This window comes from Hemitrygon akajei, chromosome 6 (assembly GCF_048418815.1).
Source record: "Hemitrygon akajei chromosome 6, sHemAka1.3, whole genome shotgun sequence".
NCBI classification, from domain to species: domain Eukaryota; kingdom Metazoa; phylum Chordata; class Chondrichthyes; order Myliobatiformes; family Dasyatidae; genus Hemitrygon; species Hemitrygon akajei.
Window position 1 is genome coordinate 114,098,858 of NC_133129.1, and position 14,162 is coordinate 114,113,019.

The 14,162-nt window shown below is 42.6% G+C and overlaps 1 protein-coding gene across 1 annotated transcript in view; it reads right to left on the bottom strand.

Moving 5' to 3' along the window:
- madd (MAP-kinase activating death domain) overlaps nt 1-14,162 on the bottom strand; it is a 259,573-nt gene that overhangs the window by 20,920 nt on the left and 224,491 nt on the right. The window contains exons 16-20 of the mRNA XM_073050049.1: nt 12,713-12,823; nt 11,954-12,061; nt 11,438-11,602; nt 11,134-11,206; nt 7,476-7,582 (exon numbers count right to left, since the gene is read on the bottom strand). Of these exons, the coding sequence (XP_072906150.1) occupies nt 7,476-7,582; nt 11,134-11,206; nt 11,438-11,602; nt 11,954-12,061; nt 12,713-12,823 (564 nt within the window). The remainder of the gene's footprint in view (nt 1-7,475; nt 7,583-11,133; nt 11,207-11,437; nt 11,603-11,953; nt 12,062-12,712; nt 12,824-14,162) is intronic.

The following is a 14,162-nucleotide window of genomic DNA, read 5'->3' on the forward strand; positions in this document are numbered from 1 at the left end:
ACACGATTCTGGGAAAAGACCGGGTATCTAGTCCAAGTATCGCATCATTTTATAGATCTCTTTCATGTCACTTCTCTATCTCCTTTGCTCCAAGGAAAACAGACACAACCCACCAATTTCCCTTGTTAACTTAAGCCCTCTACTCCAGGCAACATACTTCTGAAATTCCTCTGCATCCTCTCTATCTTAATCACATCTTTCTTTTACTCTGGTAATCAGAACCATAGCCAATCTTTCATGTGAAGCCTAACCAATGTTTCGACATCTCTTTCACTCAATGCCTCAACCAAAGAAGGCTAGCATACCAAGGCATGTGTTCTTCACTATCCTGCCTATCTATGATACCACTTCCAGGGAACCAAGTATGTAACCCAAAGTCCCTTTTTAACCACACTCCCCAAGGCCCTGCATTTCATTGTGTATATTTTTTCATTAATTGATTTCCCAAAATACATCACTTCACAACAGTCTAAATTAAATTCCAACTGCCATTCTTTTGCCCACTTTCCCAGTTTATTAACATTCTTTTGTAATTTTGACATGCTTCCTCACAATTTTGGTTTTACTTGCAAACTTAGTTATCAAGTCGGCTACATTCTTATCCAAATTATTCATATATATGACAACAACAAAGGGTTCAGCTCACCTTTGGTTACAGGCTTTCAATTGGAGAAACAACTCTCCACTATGATACTTTGTCTCCTGTCACAAAGTCTATTTTGTATCTAATTGGCTAGCTCACCTGCATCCCATATGGTTTACCCTTCTGGACTAGCTACCGTCAGGATGTTGTCAAAGGCCTTGATAAAGTTCACATAGACAAAACCTACTAACTTAGCCTTGTCAATCCTCTTCAAAAATACAAATTTGTGGGTCAAGATATCCCATACACAAAGCCATTCTGACTATTCCAAACAAGTCCTTGCTTTTCCAAACGCAAATCAATCTACATTTCCCCTCCAATAATTTTTCCATCACTGATGAAAGGCTCACTAGGCTATAGCTCCCTGGATATTAGTATCCTCCAACATCTCATCTGTGGTCAACTAAGTTACACAAATCAAAGCCAGGGCCCAAGCAACCTCCTCCCCTGCTTCCCATAACATCCTCAGATACACCTTTATGCACTTCAGGACTTCCTCCTTTGTGAAATCCTGAAGCCCATCAACATTACAGTTCCCTCTCCTGTTGATTCCATGCCATTCTCTTTGATAAAAACAGGTGAATTTTTTTCTATTTCATTATTTACTTAGAGACAGACCATGCAATAGGCCCTTCCAGACCTTTGAGCCACGCCACCAGCAACCACTGGTTTAGCCCTGGTCTAATCATAGGACAATTTACAATGACCAATTAACCTACTAACGGGCATGTCTTTGGACTGTGTGTGGAAACCAGAGCACCTTGACGAAACTCACACATTCCATGGGAAGGACATACAAACTCCTTATGGAGGATGTCAGGAATGAACTGTTAATGAATTGTTAATAGCATTTCCATAGCCATACACTACTGTGGTCCCCATTAGACCTCTAGATCTTGCCCATTTCTTGTGGTTCCTGACAGATTACAATGTTGATCTTTAAAAGGGACATACTCTTCCCCAGCTACCCTTTTAGGATTCTCCTTTACCTTTCTGGCCTCCTGATTTCCCTCAGGTGGACTCCAACATCCCAGTCTCTTTTAGGGATCCCAGCTACCTTTATCTTTACTTGTCCAGAACCTCAATGTCCCTTGCCAATCATAGTTTCTTAATCCTGTCAGCTTTTCCCTTCCCTTTCCTAACTCACATATGAAAGCTTCCCACTTGCCAAATGTCCCTGTATCTGTAAACAGCCTCTCCTGATCAAGTTTTCAGAATTCCTGTCTGATACCAAGCCGACCTCCAGAACAGGCTAAACATCTGAAGCATGAGTCCATTCAGCTTTGCCCACAGGTAATGGGATCCCACACATTAGACCATTACCCAGGACAGAGAAATGACATTAATTGCAGATCAGCCTGAAATAGCAAGCCATGGCAAGTGTTTCTCAAAGGCACGATCTGCTACAAACCATTCCCAAATACAGACTAGAGTGCAACCTGACCACTTAGCCTGGATCATCAATCTCACCCTGACACTCACTGGTGACTGCCTAGACCCATCACATAACTCACTTTTTAGACCCTTTTAGCAGGCCACATCCAGAGAACACTGGCCGCATCTGTTATGGTACAACTCGTTGCTTACACCCACTAGTTTGTAACTCAATGGCCAGAAAACATATACGGTTGCACAAATACAAATACCCTTATTGCACTGAAAGTAACCATTGCCCAAAGAGATGGAGCTAACCAATCCCACAATCAAATTACACCCCTTGTAGTCCTAACACATACAATTGCATATCTCTGGGATAATTAAACTAAAAGGCTGTAAAGGTTCCACAATATCAACATCCTCAATGGTGGAGGAGCCTAGCATACAAGTGCCAAAGGATGAAATGCTGAGAACCCCTTCTCCTCAAATTCTCACTCCCACTGTTGTTTAGGTCAATGTACTTTCTAAAGAGCAGACACCATTTACACTGTGGTGCTGAAGATGAGCTCTCCAGAACTAGCCACAGTTTGTCAGATTGCCACTACAGTTACAACAGGAGTACCTGGAGATTTGCCCAGGGGTTTCCTGTTCATAAGCAAGACAAATACAACAAATCAGTCTACTCTCAAGCACCATTCACAGCTTTATCAAGTAGCACTCACTCAACAATCAGCTGCTGAATGATGGCTAGTTTTGTTTTCAGGATCACTCAGCCATGGAGCCCAGTGATGACTCAATCCAAGCATGGGCAGAAGGTGGGAATTCCAGTGGCAAGGCTAGGGCAATTCAGCATTTGAATGTCGCATGAAGGAGTGCAGATAAAATGTGAACCAAGTGAACCCTAACCCTAACCCTAATCAATGTGAACCAAGAGAAAAGCCTCCTCGTGGTGTACAGGAAGATGACTGTGGCATCTTGAAGTTAGTCACCTCAGTCCATCCCCAGGCCCTTCCTTCTTCAGCTGCTTCATCAATGATCATCAATGATGTTTGTTGAGTGTTTACAATCTTCAGTTCTATTCACTTCTCAGAAAATTAAATCAAATTTCCTTGCCTGAAGCTACCCAAATGGAGCAGGGCGCAAATGCATGGGTAAAGTAGACCACATTCAATCATGCACTGATATGTGACAACTTTAGAGTTCCATAAGTGCCAGTCAATGACAAGCTACATGAAGATCGAGTCAAACTATCACCTTTTGACATATAACTGAATTACCATTGCAGGGTCCTACCCTCCCATCAATATCCCAAAACTTAAGTAGACCAGGCATGTAATATAGTGGCTACAAGGGAATAAATGGCTTCTTTTCCAAATGGCAGGCAGTGACTAATAGGGTAATTTAGGGTTCAGTGGTGGGGCCACAACTTTTCAAGATGCATATTAATGATTTAGATGAAGGAATTACATGTGAAACTGCCAACTTTTCTGATGACTCAAAGCTAAGGGTAGGGGTCAGCTGAGATACAGTTGGTGGAGATTTGGATAGGCTGAGTTGATTTACATGTCAGATACAATGCAATGTAGATGACTGTGAGACTATCCACTTTGGCTGTATAAACAGGGAAGCAGATCATCTTAACAGCAAGAGATTAGAAAAGAAGAAAGTGCAACAAGGTGTAGGAGGGCATAAATAAGGCATAAGGCATTCTTCCTTTCAAAGCCAGAATATTTGAAATACAGTAGCAGAGATGCCTCATTGCAATTGAACAGGACTTTGCTAAGACCACACCTGTGTGCAGTCTTGATCTCCTTAACTGAGGAAGGATGGCTTTACTATGAAAGGCAGTGACAGTTCATTGATTCCTAGAACAATACAAAGAGAGATTGGGATGATTAAGTTTAGTTAGATTCAGGAAATATAGGAGGCAAAAAAATCTGAAATCCTTATGGAACTGGATGGATTAGCTGCAGGGAAGGTGCTGAGGAGTGTAAGATTTAGGACTGGGCCATTTTGGACTAAGTTGAGACAAACTGCAAATGCCGGGCCCAAACACCGACCCATGGAGCATCCTATCAGTCACACCAGAGGAAGATCCATTTATTCCCATTGTTTGCCATGACCAATTCTCTGCTCATATTAGTGTATCCCTCCAACTTCCCGAGCCTTTTTAACAGCACTTTCCAAATCCGGCATCTCTCTCACAGAAGACAATGGATACAAGATCCTCGCCAGATCAGGGACCACCCTGACGTGAATAAATTGGCATTGTTTGTTCACCACATGGTCAACACCCTGGAGCACCCTCTCCAACAACATTGTGGAGTACTTTCACCATGCAGTGACAGCTCATCACCATTACTCCACAGAAAATTAATGCCCACCATTAAATATTACCATCTCCACTGAACTATCCAAAGTCCCCTGCCTACAGGCACACCACACAGTCCACTGGTCCTATAACATCCACTCTCACACACACACGAGCACAATGCTTACCATGAAACCTGCCATGACAGTTGACTGATGTAATCCCACATTCTAAAAAGATATTAAGGTCAGTAGGTCAGTTGGCTGCTGTAACTTGCCTCTAAGTGTGTTGGTGAATGGTAGAATCTGAAGGGAGCTGATATCAGTACTGGGAGAGGGAAACATGATGAAGGTAAGATTGGTGGAAATGGCTGGTTGATGGCTGGCAGTGACTTGGTGAGCCAAAGAGCTTTTTCCTGTTCTGTATCCATGACGACACTCACAGCCCTCCCAAATCTGATAACTCCTCCGCACCCCCGAACCTGCTGCAAACTCCACATTCCCAACCCGCCACTCCTGCGGCCATCACTCCATCTATGCCTGCCAGTCAATGCCATTCTCTTCACCTCCCCAAATGCTTCACTCCTGTCCCCACAGGATTAATTCTATGCTCTACTTCACATCTGCCCACCCAACACAATCCTGTTCCATCCCCAACCTCAGCTCACACCACAGATGTGAGAGTTTCACCAGGGATTGGAGGCTGGGAATCTGGCAGGATGGGTTGAGCATGGCTTGAGGGCCCAGTGGGGGTAAGGAGTTGTGCAAGATGATGACATGAAGAGAGGGGCAGTAATGAAGAAATGCAAGGGAGGAGAGACAGTGAATGGGAGGAACCCCTCTGAAGGGTGACTCTGAGCTGAAATCATGTTGCTTCCTCAATCTACTTTGTTTTTGCACTATTTTAATCTATTTAATATATAAACTTCTATTATTTATTTATTTCTATATTATCATGCATCGTGTTGTACTGTTGCTGCTCAGTTAACAAATTTCATGACAAATGATGGTGATAATAAACCTGATTCTGTAAGCTGCAGGCCCTTATGGTGTCTCACCTGGTATTTTAAGGCACTGTACGGATCAGCTAGCACCTGTCTTCACTGAGATATTTAACAAATATGCAGGGTTCCGGGCTGCTTTAAAGTTGCTACAATTGTTCTACTTTCCAGGAAAAGTAACATCACTGGACTCACTGATTATAGCCTAGTCCCTCTGACTTCAGTAGTTCTGAAAACCTTTGAACGTCTAATCTTGGTCTACCTTAAGTCCATTACTGATCTTGACCTGCTACAATTTGCTTACAGAGCAAATCACTCAGTCATGCCTTCGTTATATTCTCCAACAGTTGGACTCCCCAACACTTATGTGAGGATCTTGTTTGTAGATTTCAGCACCACCTTCAACATTATTGTTCTAGAGTTGCTCCTCAACAAACTAACCCAGCTAGCCTTACCCTACAGCATCTGTCAATTTCCTGACAGGAAAGAAGCAGTATGCAAGGTTTGGCTGCTATTTGTCTAATCCAATGTCAATAAGCATAGGCTCTCGCCAGGGCTATGTTCTTTCACCCCTCCTGTTCTCAACTTTATACAAATGACAGTACCTCCACAGACAAAGCCATTAAATTCCTAAAATTTGTAGATGACAGGACTGTAGTTGGTCCCATCTCTAAAAGAATGTGACCTGCTATCAAAGAGGTAGACAGTCTTGCAGCACGGTGTGCTCGTAAGAACTTGGGAGTTCAATGCTATTAAGACAGTGTAAATGAGGATTGACCTGCCAACAACCCCCTTAGAAATTAATGGTCAGGCTGTGTGTGGTTGAGTCAGTCAGATTCCTGGGGACCACCACTGCCAATATATTGAGGTAGTACAAGCAGGTTACACTTCTCACTAGGAAAGCCCAGCAGATGGTTCTTCCTACCCCAGCTTAGGAAATTTAACATCTCAGGGCTTATCCTGATGTATTTTTACTCAGCCATCATTGAGGGTGTTGTGACCACCACTATCACCATTTGCTTTCCCCCCGCCTCCTCCCTCTCCAAGTGCAGGTTGCAGCAAGTGGTCCACTCAATGGAGACCGTTGGCTGTCAGGTACTGACACTAAAAGACCTGTTCATCGCACAGCAAAGTAAAGAGCTGAGAAAATTACTGCAGATTCCATCCACCATAATGTCACCTATTCAACAAATTGCCATCAGAGAGACACTACAAGTTCATCACCATCAGGACTACACATCATCTCTGAAGCTTCTTTCCTGTAATTATATTTGCTTCTCAACAAAACTCACTCAGGTGTAAAACCCGAACAGTCCCTGCACAACATTGTTAAATGGTCTTTCCTGATCTCCTTGTTCTGCTGATAATGATTGAGTCTGTTCATATATTGATTATTGACATTTGCGCATCTGACTGTTCTGCTAATTGCCGATTGCTCATGGCTGTTTGCATTATTGTTGGTTGCTATTGTGTTGTCTGTTATGGTATTGTCCTGTGTTTTTGTGCTGAACTGCAATTCTGGTGTGTTTTACGTATTGGTAATAAAGTGATTCTGATTTGAACTTATTTACATTGATATCTTAGATGCCTGCAAAGTGAACCCAGTATGTGACAAGGGTGCAAGTGGCAGAACTCTTCCAACAGTGGGCTTCTTCTCTCAAGCCCAATCCTCACCAGAAGGAAGCTGGATCAGTGCTCAGCAGAATCAGAGGAAGCTGAAAGAAGCCACGATCAGAAGTTTGATGGAAATCTTGCAGTTAATTCCCAAGGCGTTTCAAAGATTGAAGAACAAAATTACATGTTTAAAAAGAAACTTACCCCTTTGCCAATCTAAAGTCTGCAAAAAAAACAATCAAAACAACAAAGCGCAGTGAACTAACTCTAGACAAGTCGAGGTCACGGGGTAGCTCACTGATGAATCAGAAGGTCACACACACACACGCGCGCACACGCACAGAACACAGCACTGCATCCCACAAGATCAAAATCCCTCTGTCCATACAGCAACAGAAACAAACAAAAAAGGGAACACCGAGCAAATAAAACAGATCAAGGACACAGACACACGCTCAGGTGCCCAGATGAAGCCTTAAGCTGGTATCACTCCCCACACGGGCATTACCCACTGTAGCAAAAGCCCCTACCTGGCTCTGCATGAACTTCAAATTGATCCCTTCCAGGGTCACCTGCAGCAGTCCTCCATCTCCAGTCTTCATATCCTGAACTGGGAACTCACCTCCAAGCTCAGGACCTAAAATGAAACATCCAAAGGTAATGGTGAAAAGCACAGCTGGAGCACTTGAAGCAAAATCAAAGCTAATCGACACAGTGCCTTTCAGAACCTCAGGACAGGGAAAAAAAAAAATCAGTTAAGTACCTAGAAGTATAATTGCTATCATAATGTAGAGATGACAGCAAGATCCTACAAGTAGAGATATCATCACTACACCATCAGAACAGATTAACTAATGGCTGCATTTCAGTTTTATTACCCTCAAGCCCCTCCCCTATACCATCTCAGTACCTTGAACTACCTCAGAACTGCACTAAAGTTTAGACAATTCTGTGAAGTCAAGGAGCATGAAATAAGGAGCCATTTTGGTAAGGCAACATCTAACTGTAACAACTAAATTCAAGGGTTTGCTTGAGAAGGATAAAGCCAAACCACAAGTCAAGGATGTAAATTTAATGACTGGTAGAACTACTTAGGCACAGTGGCAGTATTAGAGATGAATATGGGAGCTCAAAGAACTTTGCAGAAGATAAGAGCAGCCCATATCCAAAGGGGAAGAATGCTCCATGCAACAAGAACTCTCAGAATTTCTGGAAATCTCTACAGATATATTGTGGAGATCATTCTAACTGGTTGTATCACCATTTGATACAGTGTCATGCACAGGATCAGTAAAAGCTGCAGAAAGTTGTAAACCCAGACAGCTCCATCAGGGACACTAGCTTCCACACCATTCAGGAGACCTTCAAAAGGCAATGCCCTCAAAAAGGTGGCATCCATCATTAAGGACCCCCATCACCCAGGACATGCCTTCTTCTCATTCCTACCATCAAGGTGATGGTACAGGAGTCTGAAGACACAGACTCAACATTTCAGAACAGTTTCTTCCACCCCACCATCAGATTTCTGAATGGACAATGAACCTATGAACACTACCTCAGACAGGTGGAAAGGAAAACAGTTAAACATTTCAGGTTTTTGACTCTCTTTCGGAATACAGACCACTGAGGCAATCAGGGTATTGAGGGCAATAGTTCCAAAAGTGGGTGATATCACACTCCCTCAGGGTGGTGGGAGATTTTAAAGGAGGTAATAAAGATTAAGGGAGCGATGGGGGCATACTCAATAGCAAGGAAGAGCAGCTGATTACAGACTTAAAGAAATTAATTGCTTATTATAAGGATTTGATCTTCAGTGCCTCATGATTAATTACAAATGATCACTTAATCACCTCATCTCTTGTTAACCCACTGTTTTCTTAGACTTTGCTTAAAGTTTATTATAGTTTTTGAAAAGCAATATAACACTTCTGTATTTGGCATATCATGAGAAATCTGGGCTGAAGAAATTGTGCTGTTTCCAGGCCTGGCGCATACACTATTGTCATTCACTACTATAGTACAGTGTTAGCTAGTACAATTCCCATACTCTAATCACTCTGACCCAATTCCTGTAAATTAGGATATGGCATTCAATGGGGTAAAGGTCAGAATCTGCCATTTCAAATGGTTTTGGCTGCATTTCTCTAACCTATGGTTCAACCAAGATATCACTGCCCCACTTTATGTACCTTTAGGCAGAGAATCAGGTTTTGCCTGAACTATGATGATGTTATAACTTTCTCCTTTATTGATCACAGTGCTTGAAGTTGGATTTAAACAATAGGTGATTGACAATGGTCGTTAATCCATAACTAAAATGGCAAAAGCAGACCAAAGGAAAAAGAAACGTAGACAGTATTGTGTGGAGTGTCTTAAATATGGATTTATACCAGCACCAAGCAACCATCAGCAGCCAACGTGCCTGTTGTATGAAAAAGTTTTTTCAAATATAGCAATGAAATCACCCAGGCTCATTGAACATTTGAAAAGAATACACTCTGATAAAGCAAACACAAAACTGGCTTTAGTCACTTTATGAAAACTTTCAGAAACAGAAATAATTTCAAAACATGTTTGCCAGCACTTCAAAACAAAGCAGTGATCGTTTGTGTCCTTCATGCATTTCATTGCTCATTGCTAAATCTGGAAGGCTCCATACAATCAGAGAAGAACTGATTCTTCCAGCAGTAAGGGAGATTCTGAGTATGGTTTTACCAGACCAAATAGTTAAAGTGAATCTGCTCAGCAACAACTCTGTTCAAAGACCTATAGGTGAAATGTCTGAGAATATGGACGACATATTATGTAACATTCTTAGGACAACAGAATTTGCTCTGCAATTGGATGAGTCAACTTTGCCAGGCAACAAATCTTTGCTCCTTGGTTATGTTTGCTTCATAAAAGATGAAAGCATGGTTCAAGGGTTGTTATTTGTAAAGGGAATAGTAAAAGATATGAAGAGGGAGTCAATATTTCTGATTGTTAAGTTATTTCTCCAAAGGTAAAGACATTTTTGCTTGTGCAACAGTTGTGGCACCATCAATGAAAGGATGCCACTGTGAGGTTATTACCTTTGTGAAAAAAAGCTGTACATTCACTCTGCAATTCACAGAGATCTTGTCACAAAAAAACCTGTGATCAGTTGCACAAATCATTAAATACTACTATCACAGCGGTAAATAAAATCGTCCCATGTGTCAATTCTTAACTAATTATTGAGAATAATGAACAGTATGAATGCTTGCTTTTGCTCACAGAAGGAAACTGCCTTAGATGCTCTCATGCATTTTTTGAAACTGTGATACAATTCTTAGAAGGTCTGAATGCTTCATTCAGTAATCGACTCAAGAATATTAGGCATGAGATTGCTTATTTCTCAGAATGATTCACAAAATTTAATGACATCAAACTTCCATTGCAAGGAAATGATGTGAATCTTATCAAAGTCAAATCAATTGTCTTCACATTTCAGTCCAAGTTAATCCTGTTGAAGTGCAGTATGAGCCATCATGACCTTTTCCAATTTCCCAGCCTCTTTGAGTCGGAAGAGAGAGAAAGAACACAAGATGATGATTTTCATGTATATACAATGCCTAACTAGATGAACTGCATAAAGACACATCAGAGATTTCAGGATCTTCTCTTGATCCAAATTCCAGATTGGGAAATAAATCCAAAAGGAACTTGCAGATATCAGGAAACTGTTTCCTCTGAGTGGAAAGTCCAGAATTAGCAAGCAAATTGTCAGGATAAGGGGTCAGTATCACAACCAAGACAAAAAAAAAATTCTTTAATATTCTGAGTTTCTGGAATTCTCTATCTCAGGACGTTATCTCAGTCATTGAGCATGAGGCAAAGATTCAATTATCAAATTTAAATGAGAGAGCAGGCTTAATGAGCTGGCAGGTTAACTACTACTGCTTCTGAAGTTCTGAAGGGCTGGAGTACTGTATGGCTCATTCTCTGTACTATATCCCTTTTGGAATGCAATTACATTTAAATATTACATCAATATATTTGTGACAACATTCACACACGGACTCACAGTAACCACATCACCGTCCTTTGATTTACTTGGACACATCCCAAGGGTGCAGCCAACCCAAGTCTGATTGTGTTTACACACTGATGTGCAGCTGTTCACACTTTTGTTGTTTGCTTGGCAATTATTCTGATATCCTACTATACCTGGTTTGATGCTCTGCTGCCGTGCTGCTGCACGCTCCATGCTGTCCTTCACACAGTAGTACAACTCTCGACACTGTCAGAGAACAAACACAATAAGATTTCAGATGTCCTCGTCTGGAGCGGTGGAAGGAAATTCAGGGAGGATTAAGGGCAATAAGCAGCAGCCAGGGGAGCAAGGAGGTGGAAAGGGCAATGGAGGGAGAAAATCAAGCACAGTGATGTCTGTATAAAAGAAAGCACGAGTGGCAGATAGAGCAGGTGCTCCGGAAACGTACACTAATCCAGGAACTGCCTTTCCCAGTACCTTCTTGGTGTAGAACTTGTTGAGTTGTGTTTCCTGCCCATTACGTCTCCACAGACATAGGACCTTGGTTTTGGGACAGTACGTCATGTTGATGAGTTTCTCATACCACCATCTCTCATAAACTGTCCCGATATTACTACGGAGCACAATGCAGTCATCGCATACCTACAGTCAAACAGAATAACTCCCATCAATTCCGGCCAAGGGCCAGGTAACATATCTACAACTGTGGTGCAACAATCCCAACATGTAAATAGAGTCTATTAACCAGACTGGACTACAGAGCACTGCCAGAAATTAGAGTGGCTGCTGAGAAATGCAGACCATGGAGATTTGCAGATGCTATTTAGTGGGGACAGGGCTGACAGCTCCACAAAGGAACACTAATCCTTGACCATATTTCCAAATGGGCTAATGCAGGAAAATTGTCAAGGAACAAGTGGCCCTTAGCTCTTCACTGACATAGGAAGGCATTTATCCACCTCTACAGGTCACAGTAACTTGATCACTCCATACCTCCATGAAGAAGATTTCACCATTGGTGTCGGTTCCAGCATGCACCACAAAGGTCTGCTTCTTGATGTGACGACTGCCACAGGGACGGATGTGGAGACTGCGGCTCTCCTGTCAACCAAACAAATGGTCATTAAAAGGAGGACTCACTGACTAGACACAACAGTCAGTGTGTAAAGTAACTAATCCTTGGCTTCTGCTCCCAACACCATGTTAGTTTTGCCTAGATCGCACTTAGTTGTCAGGGCCATCTGATGTGATCCCAGTACAAATGGGAACTGGACTCCAAACCCTGGCGCTCATCCTTGCTGACAATACTTTCCCTGCTCTGAGCAGTGATCTATTTCGGCATTAACCTTGTGAATACACACTTTTTGGCCAGCTATGGACCCTTTGCATCCACCCAGCTGTCCACACTCTCTCCCCCATCAGTCTGCCACACAACCCCACTCAACCCCTCCCAATTCTACATCTGACCATTGTTTCCTTCCTTCTGTTCACAGCACAACCTGCACACCCCAACCCAATCTTGCCTCAGCACTGACCCACCCAAATGGTACCCCCCCCCCACCAGCTCACTGCACATCATCCAACTCCACCTTCTGCTGCCCCACTGTATGTCCTGCCTGCCGGTCCCAGGCTTTCTTCCCTCCCTCCTGACTAACTGCAATCTTGCTGTTCATAACCGTGATAATGACTTTGATTTCCCTTGCAGGAGATCACCCGCAGCACCCAGAAACTCCATTGAAGTTCAGTGCTCACCAGCTGTGGCAGGCGATCGAGCAACTCATTCACTTCCTGACTGTGAACCAGACCAATATGCGATTTGCCCATCAGCCTCCTCACCTTCTTCCGGATATCATTCTTGTTAACCTGTAATAATATACAAATATCAGTCAGAGGGTCACAAAATCCACAATATAACCGCTTAGCGACAGAGAAGTGGCAGATGGAATTCAGTCCAGAAAGGTGTGAAGTGATACACTTTGCAAGGTCAAACTTGAAGACAGAGTACAGGGTCACTGCCAGGGTTCTTAGCAGTTTGGGGGACAGAGGGACCTTCTGGTTCAACTGCGCAGATCCCTCAAAGTTGCTACTAAAATTGATGGGGTGGTTAGGAGGCATTTGGTGCGCTGGTCTGTGATAGTCAGGGGATTGAATTCAAGAGCCGTGAGGTAATGTTATATCTCATTAAACCCACACTTTAGACCACGCTTGGAATATCGTGTTCAGTTTTGGTTGCCTCATTATAGGAAGGACGTGGAAACTTTACAGAGGTGCAGAGAAGATTTACCAGAATGCTGCCTGTGCTAGAAGACCTGTCTTATATAAGCATATAACAATTACGGCACGGAAACAGGCCATCTCGGCCCTTCTAGTCCATGCTGAACGCTTACTCTCACCTAGTCCCACTGACCCGCACTCAGCCTATAACTCTCCATTCCTTTCCTGTCCATATACCTATTCAGTTTTATTTTAAATGACAATATCAAACCTGCCTCTACCATTTCGACTGGAAGCTCGTTCCACACAGCTACCACTCTCTGAGTAAAGAAGTTCCCCCTCATGTTAGCCCTAAACTTTTGCCCCTTAACTCTCAACTCATGTCCTCTTGTTGTAATCTCCCCTACTCTCAATGGAAAAAGCCTATCCATGTCAACTCTATCTATCCCCCTCATAATTTTAAATACCTCTATCAAATCCCCCCTCAACCTTCTACACTCCAAAGAATAAAGACATAACTTGTTCAACCTTTCTCTGTAACTTAGGTGCTGAAACTCAGTAAACCTAGTAAATCTCCTCTGTACTCTCTCTAGTTTGTTGACATCTTTCCTATAATTCGGTGACCAGAACTGTACACAATACTCCAAATTTGGCCTCACCAATGCCTTGTACAATTTTAACATTACATCCCAACTCCTATACTCAATGCTCTGATTCATAAAGGCCAGCATTCCAAAAGCTTTCTTCACCACCCTATACACATGAGATTCCACCTTCAGGGAACTATGCAACATTATTCCTAGATCTCTGTTCTACTGCATTCCTCAATGCCCTACCATTTACCATGTATGTCCTATTTTGATTAGTCCTACCAAAATGTAGCACCTCACACTTATCAGCATTAAACTCCATCTGCCATCGTTCAGCCCACTCTTCTAACTGGCCTAAATCTCTCTGCAAGCTTTGAAAACCTTCTTCATTATCCACA